This window comes from Charadrius vociferus, unplaced genomic scaffold (genome assembly GCF_000708025.1).
Source record: "Charadrius vociferus isolate BGI_N301 unplaced genomic scaffold, ASM70802v2 scaffold65, whole genome shotgun sequence".
NCBI classification, from domain to species: domain Eukaryota; kingdom Metazoa; phylum Chordata; class Aves; order Charadriiformes; family Charadriidae; genus Charadrius; species Charadrius vociferus.
In genome coordinates, this window is record NW_009649293.1 from 6903230 (window position 1) to 6926932 (window position 23703).

The window sequence follows — 23703 nt, forward strand, 5'->3', positions numbered from 1 at the left end:
TACCAAGAGGAATTACGTTTGCTGCTGAAACTTTTGACTCCGAGTTTGGGGGTTTTTTTGTATGTCATTTTTCTGGCTGTTTATGAAGGGTGATGGTACTTTCCAAGCAATGCAGGCAACAAAAGGAAGCAGAAATCATGACTTTTACATTTGAAAAATCACAATTTTTAAAACAAACCGTTCCCCCATTTGAAGAGGTGGTTTAAAGCTGCACTTTAGCTTTGACGAACAGCAGAGAGGCAACATCATTGTTGAAGGTGAGCCCTGGCTTCAAAAAAAACGTGAGCTGCTCTGCACAGCACAGTGGCCTGTTATTTTTTTCATCTGTGACTTCAGGGTTCCCTACTGAAGCTCACCATAACCCAAATCTTAAGAACTTATACAATCAGAATCCTTATTCATTTAGATCTTTTTCTTGACTAAAAGCAGAATAAGGTGATTTAGATTTGGCACACCAAATGCAAAAATATCTTTGAGCCTACTTAGCCAGCATTTGAATTTTAAAATCTACCACACACCCATTGTAACAACTTCCAATTTTAAACTATTTTAACATGTAACTCATAAACCTGTTCTAATTCACATCCAGCTCAATGGCAGCTGTGAGAGCTGGTTGTTCAAGACAATAACTATTCAATACAGATCAGCATCAATTGCCAGTTCTAGCATAAATCAGAGTATACAAGGTACTTGCAGAATTGTCTTACAAAAGTCTCTGACATCTCAAGCAGGGTTCGATGAGTTTTCAGATGTCACATGAAAAAAAAAATGTTGCAAAGATTTATGAAAGCTTTAAAATCAGTTATGCATAACTACTATATGTTGAACTAGAATTTATGACACCTTTAAAAACGTGGGTTCAATCTCACCTTGTTTTCTTGGCAACAGGTCTAGCCTTTCCCTGGGTTTCATTTAGGAAGAACCAGATCTTTTGCAGCATTGGGTCATAGATGCCATAAATTAATGAATCTATGATGTTGCTAAGTTTGGTATTTCCTTCGTGCTGAACGCCAGGTTAACCTCCCCCTCCACAGCCAGCTGAAAGAGCCAGGCACCCACGGCAGACCTGCTCGTACTAGGATGGGATGAAACGTTCCCTAAAGGAGCCTGTCTCCATCCTCAATTAGCAACAATGATGATTGCTGAATTTTCACTTAAATAACCCCAGATTATCTGTAAAAAAAGTTGCTGCGATGAAGCAGCAACATGGATCATATATCAGCACAGGTGACAACTGGAAGTTTATCCAAAATATCCTTTTTCATGGTAGCTGTCTTGAGTCTGTGTATTATCCAAGGGCACATTTTCAAGTATGAGCGCTTCCAAAGGAGTCCAAAATACCTGGCAAATGGATTATATGTGAAAAATCAACACAGTTCAGATTCTTAGATAAAATCCAGTGGGACATTTCCCACCTGTAACTACTTCAAGCCCTCTGAAGACAAAGAAATGTTCCCATTGATTTCATCTGGCCCTGTTTCAAGCCCTAATAATTAGTGCCACTTTATCAAAGCAATCTCACAACCAAGCAATAAGATCTGTTTTTTATGTATAAACACAGAAACCTAGCTCTAGCGTGCCTGTTCATGATTTATTGTGGAAAGTTGTTTTTCTCTTTTGTTTGCTTTTTATCAGTCCCCCAACAAATGTGCAGTGAGGTTAATTTTTCTCATAAGAGAACAAATTAATGTTGTGGAATGCAGGCTGGCCTTTGGATTCGAAGCCTACATTCTTACCCTAGTTCCGATTTCCAATGAAATTGATAAAGAAGATAAATTAGTATTTTATCATCTCAGTCACACACATTCATGAAAGATGGATGTAGAGAATACATAGTTTTACATTATTTCTGGTTCATAACCACCTATTGGATTTTTTTTCTACACTGTATCTTGAAGCTTGATGCACTTGAAAGGTATCACTCCGTGGGTCTTTCATACCACATCCCGATGTGGGTGAGGGGACTAATCCACAAATTCATAGAACTGCATTTGTAAAGAAACGCTCTGATTTTTTTTATTAGATTCCAACCTTTAATCCCAAATTATATTGCGCTCTCTTAAGCTGTTTCTACACAGAAATATCGTTCTTCCAACTTGAAGACTTCTTGGAGTACTGCAGTGAGACTATGAACGAGTCAGGGAGAGTGGCACTCTTAGAAACAACATGGCAACTTTGAGCAGAGACGACTTTGGTCCAGGGCACAGATTTGGAGGAAACCCGGTAAGTAGTGGAGATAAGGCTGGCATTTGCATTCTTTTTACAATTTCAGTAATTAATGAAGCTTATGCCCTAGAAAGGGCATCAACTCAGGCAAAGCACAGTGGCTGCATCTTCACTTTTTTCTAGAGCAGACTGGAACTGCATGGGGTCCAGCAGCCTATTTCATGATCACTCCTTCTTTCACATACACAGCACCTCCTGACACAGATTTTGACTTCTAGCCTGTAAAAATTGCACTCATTCATCGTTTGGATCCATTTTTTCTCTAGTTAGCAAATTCAGTCCATTTCTTGCTGATGTTTACTGAAATTATGAGATGAAGCCACAGATCTAGAAAAACACCGAAGCAGAGTCCAGCTATAAAAATGGCAAAGAAACCGTAAGCCAAAGTTCAGGTTTTATGGGTTTCTTCCAACCTATTATTACAGAGAAAACTCTAAAAACGCGTCAAGTCCACTTTGCAATGTAAGAAGTTTTTGCAGCAGATCTAAAATTTATATATAAAAGGATCTTTTTATTAAACAAAACAAAACAAAAAACAACCAAAAAACAACTGAAAACCAAACCCAGTCATTGGCTTAAACAGAGAATTGGAGTGCTTTGACATTGTAATTTTGACAGGATATTAGAGAGGATTTTCCAACCAGGTTTTGCAAAATCCCTTTGAAGTAAAGCTTTCTGCTTCTGGTCCTTGCATTATTGCTCATGGGAAGTATTGAAATTACTGCTTTCAGGATAAGGAGGCATGTCAGTGACATCATGAAGTCCTTTCTCAGTGAAAAAAGCAAATGGTGCTGTTTTTCAAGTAAATCTAAAAAGATCAAGTTGGGTCAGCAGCACCGCCTACCCGTCTGTGAAGTCTGCTTTCCAAGTTTGATTGCTCCATTGTTACCATTTTCATGAGGATCTAAGGGTGGAATTTGCCGACCTGCAACACAGGATGAGACAGTGAATTCGATTTTCCTGAGGTAGTAACAACACATGCAGATAACAGTTAGGTCGATTTAGCTTGCGTAAGAATTACATCTGTGAAACTTCACCAGAAAACAACCGTCTCCTGTGTACCTTGATTCTTTTTCCTTGCATCCTGCCTATGAAAGAAGATTTTCACATTTTAAAAAGTATATGAATATATGGCTATTGAGAATGCATGAAGTACACTGAAATTGTTATCCACATATTTAAAAAAATAGTTCTCTCACTGACCACCTTACAACTAAGAGAAAAATCTCAGCTTTCTCCTAATTCCACTTAAATGTGAGTAGTACTAGTTTAACAAGATCTTGCCTATCCTAGATCTGCATGGCATTTAGTCCTTGTACACTAGAGTTTTCCAAAGCACTGTAACTAAACACATGCTGCCTATACTTAAAAAAAATAAAAAAAAAAATCTGTTTTTTTCATTGAAACCCTCCCTCCTTTGAGGGCTACCCATGTCATTCTAGTCAACAGCTTTGATTACTTAACACACCACCCCTCCCCCCAAAAAAAACTCTCCTGACTTTTTAATCATCTTATGGGGTGATTATTTTAAGTGTTTGGAAGAATTACAGCCATCACTGGCGAGCTAGAGATCTCTCCCAGGGGCAGAAGGCACTGCTCCAACTCCCGCCCCCATGTGCCCTTTTAGTACTGCTGCATCTTTTGTCTAACTGGCTTCCTACTCATGGACAACATACAATGTGCTTAATAATTAGAATTATAAATGGAAAAACAAGATACTCCCAGGTCCAATCTATCCTCTGTCTCTGGTGTGGGCCTGTTTTATCCACTAAACCCACTGAGTGACCTCTCCATCAGTATCTTAGAGAGCTTACAGTCATGGCAACGTACTTTCTCATTAACTTGTGTTCACAAAGAACAAATGTTCTATGAATTATCTACCTATGTTGAAGCCTGAGTCCTACAAATTACTTGGGGGGTGGTTGTGGGAGGGCGAGCTAAAAGCATTCAGGTAAAATCTAATCCCGATGAAATCACACAGCAAAATTTCACCTGTAAAACTTGTCCCTAAAATACCTTTGGTCAAGCCCATCAAAATTTCACCTCTCTTATTCAGTCAGTTCTGAACAGGTATGTTATACAACAAAAGTGTGACTTCTGAAGCAGATAATCTTGGGTGTTTGCACAACAGAATGAGCGGGGAAAAATTCCTCACATGACTAAACTAAAGATACTGTATTTGGTCTAACACAGTGAGAAAAGGGTATCTTGAGGGCTGAAGCATGCATAAGCACTGACATTACAATGCCGCGCTCTATTTAGGTCATGAAAATATCAGCTTCACAGCCTGCTTACTTTATGTTTGGACTTCACGTTTGTAAGTGCCCTGCCACAGTAAAATGAAAAGCAGAATGGGTGGTTTTAAACACAGTTGTTAAAGGCTTTAGTTCTGTTGGCTTTCTTTGGAGATCAAGAGAATCCACTAATTCTTAAAACTCTAGAGAATACGAAGAACGTAGTATCTGTGAGCAGCTTTCCAAGAAGGTAACACTCATTCTAGAAACCTGGAGAGAACTTAGGTACCCACTATTTCCAAAGTGCTTTCAACTCAGTCCCAGCTAAAATAAAACTCTTGCCAATCCCACTCAAGAGCACAATGTAGGTAATAAAGTTGGAATCTACAGACATGGTTTCCATAACACACTATTAAGCAAATACTCTCTAAACATTTGGTTCTTCTAACAGCAAGTTTGAAAGAGGAGAACTTTAACATGCAAAGTAGCTTAACTTTCATTTTAGAAGACCACATTAAACAACTATGTTACCTCTATTTGTTTTTCATTCAACATTTCATAGTTCTTAAGAGTTTCAGATCTTTTCTACAGTAGTTTTGATGTATATGCACAGAAGCAGGCAAGCTTATCTTTGGAGGAAAGCCATTGCAGGCTTCAAGGTCAGCAAGCACTTTGTTGCGTTCAGACCAGGACACGATATATGTCATTAAGAATCACCTTGATCTATTTCATTTCTGAAAACTATGAACACCACACAGATAACAACTACAAATAATAAAGAGAAAAGAATCTCTAGACATAGTATGTGCTGGTTAGTTATTCTGGCCTTTGAACTGCAGTACTATTTGTCATTAACTAGCCATGTTTTCTGCTGTTTGGATACACCCCCCTCCCCCCGCCTTGAATTCAATACAAGGAAATAAAGCTTTGAACAGTCCAAAAGGTTTTCAAGTTTGAGTTGGTTTTTTTAAGTAGGTGAGTTTTCTCTCAATTATTATTTCTCTTATTAACAGATACATTAAATTATCAAGTTAAATCATTTTAGTTTTTGTAACAAGACTTATCCCTGCCCAAGCAGCTTTTACCATCTGATGTGCATTTGACAAGAGTAAACTCTTGGAGCATGAAACTCAGTCTAACACCTGAGAACCAGCTCCACAGCAAATGATACAGTGATCTTTCACCAAGGGTAGGGGGAAGTGGATAAAAATAATCAGTCAGAAATCTGTTTGAGCGATTGTCTTTCCCTGGGCCTCCTTGACAGCTAGTCTCACAGAAGATGCTGTAACAGAGAAAGGTTTAAGCAGCAGTAGAACACTAAGGATGAGCAGTGAAATGCTGAGCCTGCATCTACGCTTCCTGCTTCTAAACCAGCTCAATCACTATTGCTGCCTAAAAGCACCGTGATCATCGCATCTCACCATTCATCTCTTGATAAATATGGCACCAATATTGCTGACGCCCACTCAATCTAGCTGCCACGGAGTCAGGATCAACAGAGGTCATACACTTTTAAAATTATTATATACTTTCTAAAATTAATTCAGTTTATCTCACAGTCTCTGTTCCAGAGCACTAAAAAAATACCCTTGTATTAGATAACTAACAGCATTGCTACTTTATGATATTTCTTTCATGCAGTTGATGTCAGAAAGGAGCAGTAGTGCCTTGACATCCAGCCCAGCACCTCTCCTGCTGATTCCTCTTCAAACGGGTGACTGATCTGTTAAGATAGAGGCAGCTCAAAAGGTCCATAAGGGACTGAAATCTTCTGTTGCTTAACTTAAAGCCAACAAACTAGACCACAAATAAGAGTCCCTTCTCCATTCTGCAGAGCAGGACACAAATGCCCAAACTTGCCAAAGACCACCAATAGCACACCTTAGGATTCCAGACGAAACAGTCAATCACACAGAGAAAAACAGACGCGTGTACATTTATCTAAGAACTCTGCAGCTGAACTGGTGAAATGAGGAACTTAGGGATATAGTATTACTGAGACAGCATAAAAGCTCCATATGGTTCCCATTGCTGATATTTCTAGGGAGTGAGGTCCGCTGACTGCAATTTAAAAATTTGATTTTGCACTTGTATTAATTCAATATGTGATTATATGTTTTGGTTTCATTTCACTAACATTTAGACCATGTTTCATAGATTTTGTACAACAAAACTGTTTGTAAACATGCACCTCTACACATTCGTGCGGAGGTCTTGGTGTCCTCCATGATCACATTCTAGTAAACACACCATGGTGTGTAAAATAAGTGTCACAAGAAACCGCTGAAATGTAGGGTTACAGAAATTGTCATGTTTCTGAGGTGAACCATCCAGGTTATCAGGTGGGAAGCAGTAAATCAATTGCATCTCATCCTTTCTGGCATGTTTGAGTTGGGCTGAGGCAGTCCAGGATGAAGATCAGAGTCTTCTCCAATGCCTGGTAGAGTTGCAACTCCTGCTATTGAATCTGAGACTTGTTAACGTAAAGAGATTAATCAGCACTCAGAGTTGTGGTTCTGAGAGTGCCAGAGGCAAAAAGATTGGGAAACGGGAGGGTGGGACAAGAGGTAAACAAAATGGGAGTGGAAAAAAAATGAAAACTGGAGCAGGGAAGGAAGAGAGACAACAGCGACTGGGCAACAGCTCTGCAAGCAGATCTTGAAGGCAGGCAGATGGGGATTGCTCTGCTGCAGCTGGAAGCACGATGCATCATCACAGTAATAAAATCTGCTCTCTTTGTTCCTTTTTGAATGCGATGCTCCAGTTATAAGCTGTGGCATCCATTAGCTCAGAAAAAAAAATAATCAGGCTTGGTGTTGTATCCTTTTTTTTGTTTGTTTGTTTGTTTGTTTTTTTAACATGAAAATAGTTTCATCGTTGCCCTGTACAAGACTGCCTGAAAGGCTGGACACGGCTTTAGAGCTGAGCATAAGGAAAAAAAAAAAAAACCACACAACTGGTTACCATGCTGACACAGGGACAAACACAACAGTGCATTGAACAGATACTTGTTTAGTGTGGAAACGGATGTGATGTGATCGTCCTGAGCTGGCACATCGAGATGAAGAAGTCCAAGCCCAAAAGAAGTACAGTCCTACTATCCAACACAACTAAAACAATTCTGCTTAGGGTAACAGGCAAGAAACCACAGTGCTGCACAGTGGCTTTCTCCACATTTCTCCTATCTGTTCTCTTCCTGGAAATCATGTACAACTTGAATTTTTTTTTTTTTTTTTTTTTTTTTAGGGGGCTGGAGGAAGGGGAGATTTTTGTTAGTGCAGGATGTGAAATCCACGGCTCACCTGAGAAAAGGCAGACTTACTCAAGTAGCAGTACAACAGCTATACAATGGCCAGAACCTCCTCTTGAAATTGCTAGCTGTATCACAGCAAGGTGAGCCTCTGCAAAACACTGCTCTCTATAAATCGCATTGATAAAGCACAGCCATCTGTGAAGGCATGGCAGAAAGAAACAGGTACATCTTAGCCAACAGTTTTTGCATCTGCATACAAGACTCTTTCTGCACCTGTAGGACTGTAAGACAGTCACGCTTCTTATCTCCCCAAATCCTTTCATCCATTTAAATCAGCTTCACTGGTATGTTAAAAGCTCCCCATGTGTCTCACATGGGTCATAAAGCTTGGCCCACTAGTCAGTCAGTCTCTAGTTTCTTTTACTGCCCCATAGTTGCAGTGACACAGGATTTCCCCAACGGACAGGGATGACTGCTGTTTACTTCATGTTGTAAGTTTTCATGCAAGGTAGCACATATTTGCAGGAAAGGATATTGCATAACCAAACATAGTTAAGTGGCAATTATTTTAATATTCCTAATAGCATATCTAACAGCATCTCCATGGAAGAAAATAAAGCTGGTTTGTTTTGGTTTTTTTAAGCAAAAGCAATACAATTACATTTTGCTCATTTAATTAAAATCTGCAGAACCCTCCCCCAACATTTAAATCTTACATGCATCAAAGTAAACAACAGAATTCCTAATGACTTTAATTACTATGAGATCCAACTTTGATTTGAGGTCCTGCCATAATTCACTAGTTTTTGTTGAAGAGCTCTGCTATGGTTGGAGAGAAATCCAGGATGTCACAAGTTTAACTTTAAGAGTAGTCCAGAGGCCGGTAAGTTTTGCTTCATTAATTAAAATTTGAAAGCAAGAGAAGAATAAATCCTAGAAATACAGGGAGCATAACTCTAAAGAATATAATCTTACATACTTCTAAGTTAGGGCAATGTTTTCCCACCCTTTCACAGTAGGTTAACACCCTTTACAAAAATTCAGGTATGAGCCTGGGCTACCTTAAAAATGGCATGTGTGAATTGCTTTGCAACATAAACGTACTTGCTTTTCTTAAAATGTCTTTCATAGACCTCTTCACAGCAGTTCACAGATATCCACACATCAGCAGATAACAGGATGAAAAACACCAAACTCATCTGGCACAAAGCAGAAAAATTGTTCATCTGCAACTCCACCCATCCAAGTCCATCTGAGTCAGAGCAAACATTGAATTTCTGGAAAAAATCCCTCCCCCTGCCTGAGAGAGACATTTCACACATTCCTCTCTAGTTTGTCCAGCACACAACTGGTTAAACTGTAAACTCTAGAGGTTGGGTTTGGGTTTTTTTTAATCTCCCAGTATTTCTAGGAAATTATTTGGGGTTACATTAAATATTCAATATATGAGCTGCTGGCAAGGCATCAGAAAATCAATAACTTCATACATTTATAACTGAGCATTTACCACATGAAAGGTTGTATACTGAGACAGAAACTCTCTGCTCTAATTAGGAAGCTTCGTCTAGGAAGAACATCCTTATCTGAATTTTTAAACATCAGCCTGTCTCTCCTTGTCTTAGTACTACCGTGAGTAAGACGAAGCATGCTAACATCTCTTTACACACTTTCCGTAGAGCAATTCTGATAACTTCCCTCTCACCCTCAACAGAAAAGGCTGAAATGCTTCAATCTTGTCCCCTTTGGTAGCACACCAATCTCCAACATTCGCTGTACTTCCAAAAAAAAAAAATAATGCACGCCCATAATTATTTTTGTTTGTTTGTTTAAGCACAAGTTTCTTTCACATTTCACATGGGTAGGTATTCTCCAGCGGCTTACTTGGCCCCACCACCTGTTTACCTTTGGACCTACTGATGCAGACTGGTATTAACCTGGGAGGTACAGTCTCAGCTCTGTCATTTACGGAGGACGGCTTTTACGTAATCTCTTTCATATCTGGGGCACCTTCACGCTAAGGAAACAGGCAATACACACGCCGAAGAGAAACATCTGGGCGTGTACCACATTTGGATAAGGTAACTACGGCTTACTGGAGTTGTTAAATGAACGGGTGCCTGAAAACTGCAAGGGCGTGATTGCTACTAAATGCCAGTACACTTGGGGCAGCTTGTTTAGTCATTGAAAGCCAGCCAGTTTTAATGGGTAAGCTGCCTTCCCAGGCACGAGCAGTGGTCAGCAGACTAAAGCCCCGCAACCAAGAAGGGGCAATACTGAACTGGTACGACCTCCTGCACAGGTACCACTTTATACTGTGTTATACCGCTATTGTAGAATACATTCCTGGCATTTTTGCTGCTGCTGAAGTATAAGCCAGCAACAAGGAGATGTTGTGCCTATGTTTCTTCTAAGGCTGAGAATAAAAAATTAATAACATTTGATCCTAGAGACGCTCAGCTATTAGAAAAAAAACCCTACTGGAAACACATGAAAAACCATTATAATCTTAAGCCCTTCTTATGTCAAAAACCTTTCAAGACAGACATTGGGAAAAATTTAGCCCAAGTGGGAAATATACAATTGTACGAAAAATATTCTTTTCTTGTTTACAGAGAAATAAAACAGCCACCTGATGTTTTACAATCACAGCAAGCCTTCAGTCAGGCGCTGCTAAATGTAACCAGGGTAAGTGTAGTGGCTTGCCATCTGAAATCACAGGGGTACAACAGACAGCCAGGAGCGGCATCCCATTAGGCAGCTCAGTGAAAACTCTCCAGCACAGAGAACACCAACTTTGCTGACTCTTGTGCTCAGCCTTATTCGCCTGAGTACACTGACTGCAGAATCCCTCTCCTGCCAGATTTGCCCCATCTTTTTAAAAAAAAAAAAACACAAAACAAAACAAAAAAAAACACCAACCAGAAACCGTTACTGATTCTAGTCGTTCACATCTTGTATTTTCCTGAGAAGAATTAAGGACAATGGATTTGTCTTGAGACTGTGTTATTAAGACACCCCTCAAAGCAGTCAAATCCTCAAATCCTGAGAGAAACATTTAAAAAAAAATCTTTTTAAAATAGTGTAATATAATAACCTTAGAAATGAAGTGATGTGTCTATAATCTCTATAATGTTTCCAAGATTTATCTGGTTGCCAGCAAAACATCCCAGTTCCCCTTTTATTTTCTGCCTTCTTTATATCATTATGTTGAGTAATTTTTTCCCATTATACTATTTCACTCCGTTCACAACATTTTCCCTGGAAGAGAGACAGTTGTTAGGCATCTTAGGAATAAAAAATGGTTACGTTAAAATACCCCAGGGAAATGAAAAGCATAAGCACGCAGGAGGTAATTTTTTTAGCTAAATTAAAATGCAGTCTACCCTTTCTGTTTGGGGTATCGATTTCAAGAAGGTTTTAATGGAGAAATTCTCCACACACATCGGAATATATACTTCCAAATCCAGGCTGTAAAATAGGTGTATATACAGTCTACCTTCAAGATCCAAGATAAACAGAAGTTGCCGTCTCCCTGTTCAGAGGCTGGGGAGCTGCACCATGCCCTTCTACAGCAGCACAAAGCCAAAGGCACGAACTCTTGGGCAGCGTGAAAGCAAAACTAAAGCTGCAGCATTACTTCTAGGGCCCCACACAAACAAATTAGTCAACAGGGTAGGAGACACGGCCACAGAAGGACTTTGTACAGTGAAAAGGCAGAAATGCTGCCATGCCACTTGGGCATAGACAGACGTTTTTGGAAATTGCACAGACTGAAATGGTATGAAACGTCAGAAAGTTATCCATACCCTCTGCCCAGTCACAATCAGACTAATTAACTCTCCTGCTAATTAAGCATTTTTCACTTGGTTTTTACTATATTTCTATAAACACACACTACCAACTCTCTCCTTTCTCTCCGCTCAGTACTTGATAAGGTCACGAGTACATCCACCGAGACCAAATATTTCTATATATAGAAATAATTGCCTGTGGAATTAAGTGCACTTGCCTGGGTATCTAGTTCATACTAAACTTAATTTAGCTGATTTTCCTCGTCTATTATATCCATTATTAGGGACAGTGTACGCTGCCAGCTGCAGCACTGCCTATCAAAGACGGAAACTAATTATCTAATTACGTGGCAAGGATGAGTTCCTCCGCGAGAACATTCACAACCATCAGATGCAGACAATCAAGTGAACTATCACAAATAAGAACCGGTTCCTCCAGACAGCCATGTTACACACTCCTTTTTTAAAGGAGGTAAAGGAAAGGTAGCGTATTCTAGGAATATCGGTTCTCATTAACCATTTCAAATGCAACCCACGCAAGCAAAGCAAACACTTGAACAGGCCCCATCTCAGGCAAAGTGTGGTAGATAATATGAGCTGCTTATGAACAAATAAAATGAAATAAAATCTTTAGGGAAACAAGTTGAGTTTCTGGACATACTGTCTGCTAGGCCTCTGCACCCCAAAACAGGATTCAGGGAAAGGATGAACCACCAGTAGTGGAAAAGGACCAAGTTATGGAGCTCTTAAGAAATCTCAACCCATACAAGCCTGAAGATGCAGAGGGAGCAAGCCAATGTCACTGCAAGGCTGTTTTTTATCATCCCTATCGCTTTTGAAAGGTTGTGGAGAATGAGGGAGGGCCCCTATGGCTGAAGAAAGGTGAATGTTATATTTGTCTTCAAAACAGGCAATAACAAGCCATGGATGTACAGACTGGTTCATCTCACTCTGCTTCCTGGGAAAACCACAGAACAAATCCTTTCAGAAGCTGCTTCTGAGCACATGAAGGTGAAGAAGATGACTGGGACCAATCAGCATGGACTTACCAAGGGTAAACAGTGTCCAACCAACTTGGTTGCCCTCAATGATAATTTGACTGGATCTGTGACTGAGGGAAAGCATTGGATGTTGTCTACCTTGACTTTAGCACAGCTTTCAATAGTTTCTCCTACAGCATCCTGGTATATTCAAGTTGGGATGTTACAGTCTAGATAGCTGTGTGAAAAATTGGCTGGATCATCAGACTTAAAGGCCAGTGGTTAATAGTATGTTTCTACCTGTAGGCCAGTTACAAGTGCAGTACCTTGCTTATTACCTGTCATCAGTGGCACGAAGGAGGAAAAAATATGCACCTAGTTCAACTCTCAGATGATACCCAACGCAGAGGTGCATTCAATACCCTCAAGGGCAGGGCTGCTGTTCAGAGGGCTTTAGGCTGGAGGGATGAATGGGCCAACAGGCCTTATGTGGTTCAGAGAGGACAAGTGCCAAGCCCTGGCTGTGGGAAGGAAGAGCCCCTGGCTACATGACTGGCTGCCCAGGAAGCAATTCTGCCAAAAAGGACCTGAGGGCAGCAAGCTGAGCACGAGCCAGCAGCGCGCCCTGGCAGCAAAGACGACCAACAGCATCCTAAGTCATACCAACAAGAGCTAAGTCAGTAGATCAGGTGAAGTTGTTATCCCCTTCTAGATACCATCTAACACAGGATGTGCAATGCATTCAGTTTTGGGCCCCACGATAACAGGAAAATGTTGACAAACTGGCACAAGTTCAGAGGAGGGCCACCAAGACAGTCAGGCGGCTGGAGCACTTGCCTTGTGAGAAGGGGCTGGGGAGATGGGGCCTGTTCAGCCTGGAGACAACATGGCTTTGGGGGACCACAAAGGCACCTCTCAGTACCTATGGGGAAGGCTGCTGAGATGACCGAGCCAGGTTCCTTACTGTGGTGCACCCAGGACAATGAGTGATGGTGGCCGTGAATTGAATCAGGAGAGGTTCTGGCTTGATATGCTGTGGGGGGATGCCGTTGTGAGGACTATTTAAACACTGAACTCGGCTACCCAGAGAGGTTGTGAAACCTCTGCTCTCGGGCTCAGCCAGACAATGGCCCGAGCAACCTTGTCTGAATTCACTATCAATTCTGCTTTCAGTGGGAAGTTGCACTGAAGGTCTCCTGTGGTCTCTTCCAGCCCACAAGGTCCTTCCTACTTGCAGCCAGAGACCAAAACTGGAACCCCTAAAAGGCAGACTGAACAAGACTTTTTTTTTTTTTCTTCTCCTCATGAAGAATGTCAGTCTCATCTTGTTTAAAAGACCTGGAGAGAAAATATTTTTTTTTAAACGGATTCCACTGCAATGACTATTTTTTACTTATCATAGCCCTCCAGGCACATTTCTCAACATTTAAGTTTTTATCAACATGGTAAGATCAACAGTATTGCCTCTACAGCAGGCTTGGTCTAAAACAGAAGATGTGAACCAGGTCAGGATTTATATACAGATTTAGAAGGAACAGGCTTACCCTGTATCTACTATATACTACGTTTTGCTCTGGTGTATTCAAAGTAATTCTTAGTTTACATCTGCATAAACAGCAGTCATACTACTGGCCCGGTAGACTTCTTGATGTCCTTGGGAAAGAAGTTTCTAGACCTGAAACAGCTATTTTCAGAAGACCTCCAAACAATCACAATTAAATAAATAAGTAAATAAATAAAAGGGATCATTTACTCACTTATTCCTTGGAAGAGTTCTTCAATGTTAACAGCATTCTTTGCACTGGTTTCAACAACAATTGCACCTATAGATTCTGCATATTCTTTGGCATCCTTCATAGGAACCTCTCTACAAAAAAAAAAATTAAAATTAATTACAAATAAAAGAAATCAAATTTACAAAAAAAAATTTTTTTTTTGAGAAATAAAGGACCTCAAACATAGCCTAACCGGAAAAGCATTAGTATGCTCTTCCTCCCTGCAAAAGTAGTACTATCTTTCTTCTTACGCCATTTAGATCATCATATTCAAAATATCAAAGTTTCACCAATGATCGATCTGCAGATTTCTTGGACTTGCTGCTGAATCCATGCCTTGAAAAAAGGAAGATAATTTAAATGACAACCCCATTTGTTTGTTTGTTTTTTAAACTTGACCCCCGATAAGAAAAGCATTCAAACAGTAGAGAAAAGACATACAACTCTGCTGATCCAGGCAGCAATCAGCACTGTCCACACCAAGTGTTCAAACAAGATAGGGTACAACTGTTGTGGAAGAAAACGATAAGAGCATCCTATGTCTACGTGTTTGCAAGCGACAAGAAAACAAGAGAGATTCCGAGAGAAATATGAAAGCCGCTGACTCCGAGCACATTGGCAAGATCAATTTGGGAGTGCCAGATTCACTGGGAGAAGACCACCATTCTATGCCATGTTACCAAACTGACACCAACTTAAAATCAGTGGTAGAACATCCTCATTTTGTAGCCGTTATTTCATATGCCAAAAGCTTGTAAATGCCATTTACAACATGCAAAAGATTTCTGCTTCAGACACACAGCAAGCCTCATGCTGACCTTGTATCTGCCTGAGCCAGGTGGCAGAGCTGAATCTGCCCGTGTCTGTTGCCATCCGTGACCACCGCTATTCCTGATTTTTGAGCAACAGCTCAGAATCAGAGACTGAACACGCTAACAGGCACCCAAGGTGCACCAGATCAGGGGACTGCATGTTGAAACACCAAGCTGCCAGCACGATTTCTCTTCCCGTTGTTCACTACATCAACTGGCGTGTTTTGTGTGGCTTTAGGGCGGTCTGTTGCACATGCAGAATTTGCACCAACTCCTTCACCCCCCAGCTCTGACGTACCAATCCAGAGTCTCCCAGTCTAATTGCCTCCTAGTATGAATGCCTTGGACTTTAACAGAAGGTACCTAGGTGGGAGCACAGCAATGCAATTTCACGATTAGTTTATGGAAGTGTACATTTTAAAGAAATCAGATCTGCCGCTCATGGGAAACATGAGAGGCAGAATAATCGCCTGGTTTATTACAAATAATTTTCACAAAATTAGCCTGCAATTTCAGCATCTGGATTCAGAGCTTGCTTCCATTACTTGCTTCTTTGTATTACATGTCTTTTTACTGCGGAAGACACAGGGAAGGCACCATTCCCCTTACTGTTTCTGAAATGGCACCTTGGCTGGCCTTTATTATGAAAGGTACCACCATCTGTGGATGGCCCTGTAGATAAGAAAAAAGGAACTTAACTATGTAGCAAAATATTCAAACAACAGTAAAGGAAGAAATTTGAGAGCGTAGGTTTATGTAATGAAGACTTTCAATTTGCTGTAATTTAGGTAAGAAAGCAAACTTCAGGAATCAAGGAAAAGGTAAAACAGCAGCAAGTGACAATATTCCAAGGAAGCATCACAAAAGTTCTTAGCCTTCTCTGATAACATTTCTAAAGAAAGCCTATAAACATCCACAGCATGTGGGCAATAAGCATCATGCTATCCAGTGCTGTCGACACTGAGAAGGCTGTATACATCAAGAGGAGTTATCATAATTTGGATATCAATGTTGCTAAGATGCTACCTTGCCAAAAAGGAAAAACCCATAAGTCTGAACTCTAAGACGAAACGTGTGAATACACGCAAGATGGGGCGAAGAGGGAAGAAGGCAAGAACCATCAGTGGAGTGCCAAGAAAGTGTTATTCCAGAACTACTGGGAAAGTTAGAGGAATACCTATTCTGAAAGATGTCAATAATTTAATTTTATCCTTTCCAAATCATTCTATTGATTCAATATCCCTTGAGATTTTCTGAATAATCACTGAATAAATAAATATTCTGGATGCAGAAGGAAGATCTGAGCATGAAATTCTGCTGAATTCTCTTCATCAAGGAAACAGCAATTTCCAGCAAACACAATTTGTTAAGAAGGTGCACCATATTTTTAATGAAGTAAACACTTCTTAATGGCTGTTACGAATACTAACTTCTATAATGCTCACAAAATATTTTGGACACTTAAAACATTTTAATATTGAAGTCTCAGCTCCTGTCTTTGAAACTACTTTTCAACGACCTGTCAGAAGGACAGGACACATATCAGAAGGAAAAGTCTACTACTATTACTTAAAAGTATGCCAAACGCTCAACAGTACTAGAACAAAGACGAGGATTTATACTAAACAAAATTGCTCATATAGAAATTCCTTCAAAGTGGAGAAGAAATTTACTTCAATGGAGTGCCAAAAACTGCGGATAGCCTATTAACAATACTGAGAAAAGCAGCATGACCCCCGAGTGTCCCAAATCCATCTTGGCAGCTCAAACCCAAATTTTAGATGCTAAATGAGGTGGGTAACATAGTCAATGATTGCAAGAAATAGTGCCAGTCTTTCCCCAGTGGAAAATAATCAGTTCTTATTGCTTCCCTTCATTCCTCCTTATATTATCTTCTACAATTGCAGAGATGGTAAAATTGGTAGAAATGGTAGAATTAAATCAACTTGGACCTGGTCAGTTTGTCCCCTTTTGCTTCTATTCATGTTGGTCTTAAAAGCGGCTGTCTCTCTAATACCCAGCAAAGCATCTGCCAGAAGTTCTACAAATCTAAGGAGAGATGCCAAAATTGCATACAAACAGCAGCTTGCTCCTGTGTGCTCACATCATCTTATTTTTAAACTCTCTGTGCCCAAAGGCATACGTGTTTTCTACTCATTGGAAACAATCTGATAAATTGGTGGCACATTTCACCTAAAATCATTTTTGCTGAAGTCAATCTGAATACATAAAGCAGCCAGAGAATACATACAGCTGCATGTATTGCATAAACAATCAGATTGCTGGAAGAACTGTGAAAACATATCACGTACGATACAGTCTGCTCTCTATTTGTCCACCAAAATCTCTTTAACTGGTCATCACAGGATGACTTTAGAAAAAGAAAAGGCTGGGGGATGCAGAAAGAATAACAGCATAAAAAAATTCTCAAAACTGTTCATAATTGGGGGGGGGGGGAAGAGTAAGAGACATTAGCTTATTGAGGACAATGAGCACCGTGCAAACACCAGAACATTTTGTGCATGGAAGAGCTGGACTGGTTGAACAGGAGCAAGAAACAGATGACCAGCAATCAGTAAACAACAGGTAGTGTTTTAGAAGAATGTGGTAGAAAGATCACAATCACTCTGTGAGGAACCCCAGTATTGTCCCAACACTTCCGCAGTGCAGGTTTTCCTTCACGTCTACAAGTTAACCTGCCTCCAATGCAACAGCATCTAAAAGCTTGCTACCATGGCAAATGCTACCCAAAGCAGGGGGAGGGCTGAATTCATAATTCATTTGCTATTTGTTTCATTTGTCACAATCTCCAAACTTACTACGCTTGATTTAATCAGGCTACTGTATTGGTGGGAACATATAAGTTTAAATTTAAGAGGACTCTTGGGTCAACTGAAAACTCCAGTTTGTGCTAACTGGTTTTGGGGTTTATTTTTTATAATTATCCTTTCCTCCCTTTTTTTTTTTTTCTACTTCACATTTGGAAAACATTAGTTTTGTATTATAGGTCTCAGCTTCACCATGTTGATAAGCATATGACAACATCAAGTAGGAAATGCCAATATACTATCTGTGTCTCTGATTCTTAGCCCACTAGAAACCAGGAGTCTTCTAGCATCAGAGCTTGTAAAAAAAAAAAAAAAAACCTAACAAAACCCAAACCAAACCTAACATAATTTGGTTTTGTAAGCATTGCATTGCTTAAGTTATACATGTGTTTCTGGGCTCTGGTGAACCTGGGCCAAAGTAATGATGATAAAACAACAGGGGGATATTTGAACAACCATGAGGGCCTATGAGGTCCTAAGAGGAAAGCATCAAGTACAGCCATTGAGTCTGTATTCATAGTTGAAGCGAGAAATAAGAAAGAGCTCTGGGCTGACACAGAGGATCACTACTGTATAGCAGAATCCACTTCCAGAAAGGATAAATGTGAATCCAAACTGGAGCTAACAAGTAGAAGCGTGATACTAGCTCCATTCTCATCCCAAATAGCACTATCTCGGCTCTTCTGCAGGAAAGCGAACTGAACCCTTCCCTCTTTTACCCAGGAGGTTCTCGGCTTCACACAGGTGCCACAAGTTTTACTCAAGGTTACGCTCCTAAAACCAACAAAAATACACTTTCTACATCCAGTATTATGGGACAGTGTCACAGTTGTTGCAAGGCACAAAGTACAGGTTCTCGAAGCTTCTCCTGTCAATAACATTATTCCACCTCAGGCCCACCCTCCCAGCTTTAATTTGCTGGGTTTTCTCATCACTTAATACATTCTGTGCCTTTTAACGTGAATGGAAGAAAAAAAGAAAAAGAGAATACTTCCCCATTCCCAATGATTCAGCAGCTAAAGGGTGTAGATTGTACAAATACACAGGAAAGGCAGTAAAAGAGAGGTTAAAAAAAAAAGTACATAATTCAACTTGTGGTGCTGCTGCTGCAGTTGTATGTTGGCAGGACCACTGTTGTTCGGAAAGACTCAATACAGCTGACAAAAACTATATACTATTATAACAATAAAACAAATCGGTTACATGAAGGTAGGAAACAATATAGTTACTACGACCAAAGCAACAACAAAAATGGATGTATTACCTGATATCAGAAAGATCACATTTGTTTCCAGCGATTGCCATTACAATGTTTTCAGGACCGTGTTCTTTTAGTTCTTTCACCCATTTCTTCAAAGTATGAAATGAATCCTAAGTCAGAGAAATAACAAATAAGCAAACAGCCTAGTCTCCGTGGAAGTATTTGCTTATTTTTCTGAAGTTAGAGGAACACAGCTTTATCAATGCAATAATAATTTTATAGGTCACGAGACCAGAAGAAAGTCGCTGTTATCTATGCAATCTGCTTTTCAAACTTAAGGTCATAAGGCTTCCTCAAATAATTCTTGCTTGAACTTGGACGCTTTCCCCTTTGCCCCCCCTCAAGGCAGCACTGAATGGGTGTCTTAAATTTTCCAGCGATGAAGAAACTACCACAGCTCTTTTAACTTTAACTACTAGCTGATCTCCTTCACTTTAAATATGAGCTTCATTCATCTAATTTCAGCTTCTGTCTGGTGGATTACTATCTCAACCACTATCATATTTACGGTAACATCCAAGAGAGATTTCAGTGACCCCCTTATCCCCACTTTTCTGAATCTGTACCTGGTAAATCTCAATTTACTTGTTACGAAACCAAAGAGACAGGTGACAATTCACTTGGCTTTTTCCCCTCCAAGTACAAAATTCAAACACTTTTTGATGCTACCTACCTTTTAATAGTAAATTTTCTATTTCTTTATACTAATGAACAAATAGCATTAAAATAACTTTTATTCCTAGACATTCTAATTATAATGCATGGTTGAAATTATTACTGAAACTCAAAACGAGCTCCCAAATACACTATAAATCATTTTTTCCCCTTCAGAAATGCACGTAAGAATTGTGTCTAAATCAGTGATGGCTGTATCAGTATCACTGAAGGGAGAGCACTATGAGTCATTTGGGAAAAAAAATTACCCATTCTGCTTTAATGGTCAATGCTGAATATTAAGCACCGGAAAGTGAAATACGCATTGACCTTCCTCTCCTATTTTCCCCTTTCTATTCTGTGAGCTGTTCCACATGAACTTGGAAAAAGGCTGGCAAAACAAAATTCTATTCTTACAATGCATTACAAGATCAACTGCAAGGCATTTAAATTAAAAACAAGTTATCAATCCAGCAGGATACACTCTTCCTCATATATTCTTGGCGAATTAGCAAAGGAGAACAGTACCGCTGTGCAACAGTAGCCACCATCAGCCACAGATCATTACACTAATGCAAGGGAGAATCAACCCAGCCCTCTCAACTTAGTAGTAAATAATTCAATTGGCAGGAAAGGAATGAAATGCAAGTGGACTGTCATGACCATCCATCCATTAACGCTGCCTCTAACTCAGCTTTATCAGCAGGGGTTTCTTTCAAAGCAGTGGAAGAGGCATTCAGCTACAACCTCTGAGCCTCCTCTGCCCGAGAAACGAGCAAGAGCAGTTTAGGATCTGAAAATACAATTTTCATTCCAAACGAATACTGTTGAGACAAAGGTCAGAGACTTATTTCATTACTGGTTTCAAAGTTAAGATACGAGTCCCGCAATGCAAACATGAGATGATATGCTTAGTTAAAAATAATTAGTTTTCGAATCAGTAATATGCAAATAAATGAATTTCTGTTCAGCTGATAAAGCAGCCAGCTGCTTTTCATAGTAAAACTTCAGTTCCATACAGAGAACATAGGTGGTGAGAGGGCACATTGCAGGATATCATCCTGTCTACTTAGCCAGAGGAAATCCAAAGAAACTTTGAGAAAATGCAGTCTCCAACCTTTTGTCTAGATGAAGTTTAAACAACACAAAAGCAGGACTTCATATTCATTTGTTTAAGGCAGTTAGACACCTCCATCCAATTCTACACCAACTACGGAAGCATATAAACCCCACTGACATGAACAGAGATCAACATATAAATACTTTTGCAGCTGTGGATTTTAACTCCAACTCTGCCCAAAGCAAATGAGTTAACACAGGTGAAAAGCGTACAGGTGGTCTTACCTGTTTGGTGATATCATAAACTATCACGGCTGCTGCTGACCCTCGGTAGTACATTGGAGCCAAGGAATGAAACTGTTAAAACATAACCCCCCCCCAACAAAAAATATCATTAATAAATCAGAATTATCACACGTTTTGTCGGGTCACAAAGACTTGCCGCGGCAGGGCCGCCAACTTCTTTTCACCCCATAGAGAACGGATCTCCAGTGGTTCCCCATCTCTAATTTTCCTTAAGTGCCAAGGAAGCAGAGCCCCCTTATCTCCTGCTGTTCTTCATCCCACTGGATTTATGCAGCCAGCACTTACTGGTTGAATGCATCTTTTCCATTACAGGGCATAGACTCTGAGGACAAGCTTTGATGTGAAGATCACCTACGCTTGGAGGCCTAACCTGACAGCATACAGACCCCCTCCCCCGGCAAACCGCAACATTTTGCTATGTAGTTGTAACAGTCTGGGTTCAAGTTTTCTAAAACTGCAAATTACTTGGATAAAATTAACTTGTCAGAAAATTCTGAACACCTGACATATTTACTTATCCTATACTATAACAGATATTTTGAAAAACGTGGGTTCTTGAAGTTTAAGATACTCTTCAGCTTTTTGTTTCAAGGAAAATGTCTTTTGAGAAAAAAAAAAAAAACAACCAAGCAATAATTATGTTTGTTATAACAACAGCTTGCCAATGAACAGCATAATTTTCATAATTTACCATGACTAAGCAGCTGATTTAGAATTTCAGCTTATAATTACACAGAGAAAGGAAGTCAAAAAGCCTTTCCGCTGATTCAACTAAACTTAGTCTCAAGCAAACCAAAAATAATCTGTCTTGGAAAATACGTGTAGTCTCATAGTACTCACGCAGCCATTTTACAAATTTTTATTTGCAAAATGATCTGCAGAAGCTTCATATAAAGCTGCAGCTGATAACTGAAGTCAACGTGTAAATCAAATGCATTATTAGGGCAGTGTATGAATCTCACCGCCCAGTGAACCTGCATGGATCCACATGTTGCAAACCTCTGCAGATTTACTGCACGCATCTTCTTCTCAGAACTGTACTTACAGACTTAGCATTTAGACCTACCAGCCTCCACATTTCTGGCTGTTTCACATGCAACATATAAAGCGAGTTATTTGTATTATTGGTTCATTTCCCAGTTTGTAAGCTATTTATCACAGATCACACACTCCCGCTCAAGGTCGACACTTTCTCTTATAACAGTAAGGATGCACAGCAGCAGTGACAGATGGTCAAGTGCTGAAGTGTTTTGGGGAGCGAGGCAGGTGGGATTGCTCATTAATAGGAGAAAACAGCAGGAAGGAGGATGAGAAAAGAAAGAGGAAGCATGGTCTGAAGAAACGGGATCAGCCAAGACCCTGAGGGAGTTGGGTAGACACATGCCTTCCGGGCTTTTAGTGTGTGGCTTTATTACTTGCCTGTCTAATGCAACAAATGCTTTACGGAATTTTTAGGCTTCCAGATCATGGCAGCAGTTTGTAGTGGAATGGAATGGAATGGAATGGAATGGAATGGAATGGAATGGAATGGGACCACACCAGACCATTTCAGTTGGAAGGGACCTACAACGATCATCTAGTCCAGCTGCCTGAGCAATTCAGGGCTGACCAAAAGCTAAACCATGTTATTAAGGGCATTGTCCAAATGACTCTAAAACACTGACAGGCCTGGGGCATTGACCACCTCTCTAGGAAGCCTGTTCCAGTGTTTGAACACCCTCTCAGTAAAGAAATGCTTCCTAACGTCCATTCTAAACCTCCCTTGATGGACACAGCTTTGAACCATTCCCACATGTCCTATCACTGGATCCCAGGCAGAAGAGATCAGCACTTCCCTCTCTTCCTCCCTTCCTCAGGAAGGGGAGGGTCGCCCCTCAGCCTCCTTTTCTTCAAACTAGACAAGCCCTAATCCTCAGCCACTCCTAATGGGAAATGCCTTCCAACCCTTTCACCAGCTTTGTTGCCCTCCTCTGGATGCACTCAAGGACCTTCACATCCTTCTTAAATTGTGGGGCCCAGAACTGCACATATTATTCAAGGTGAGGCCGCACCAACACTGAATACAGCGGGATAATCACCTCTTTTGACCGGCTGGTTATGCTGTGTCTGATGCTCCCCAGGATGCAGTTTGGCCTCCTGGCTGCCAGGGCACACTGCTGCCTCATATTGAGCCTGCTGCCGACCAGCACCCCCAGATCCCTTTCTGCAGCGCTGCTCTCCAGCCACTCCTCTCCCAATTTATACTTGTGCTCAGCATTATTTTGTCCTAGGTGCAGAATCCAGCATTTTGACATGTTAAATTTCATCTCATTAATCATAGCCCAATGCTTCGATCTACCTAGAACCCCCTGCAAGGCCTTCTGTCCCTCAAGAGAGTCAACAACACCTCCCAGTTTGGTATCATTAGCAAACTACCAGCCAGATGTAGCAATGCCTGCATCCAGATCATTGAACCCCGAGGAACACTGCTGGTGACTGGTCACCAGCCAGATGTAGCCCCATTCACTACAACCCTTTAAGCTCT

At 40.4% G+C, this 23703-nt stretch overlaps 1 protein-coding gene across 1 annotated transcript in view; it reads right to left on the reverse strand.

Moving 5' to 3' along the window:
* Positions 1-2779: 2779 nt before the first annotated feature.
* The window catches only part of RAB31 (RAB31, member RAS oncogene family), a 38283-nt gene continuing 17359 nt past the window's right edge, over positions 2780-23703 (reverse strand). The window contains exons 4-7 of the mRNA XM_009889094.1: positions 21159-21230; positions 19164-19270; positions 14242-14351; positions 2780-3151 (exon numbers count right to left, since the gene is read on the reverse strand). Of these exons, the coding sequence (XP_009887396.1) occupies positions 3054-3151; positions 14242-14351; positions 19164-19270; positions 21159-21230 (387 nt within the window). The 3' untranslated portion in view covers positions 2780-3053. The remainder of the gene's footprint in view (positions 3152-14241; positions 14352-19163; positions 19271-21158; positions 21231-23703) is intronic.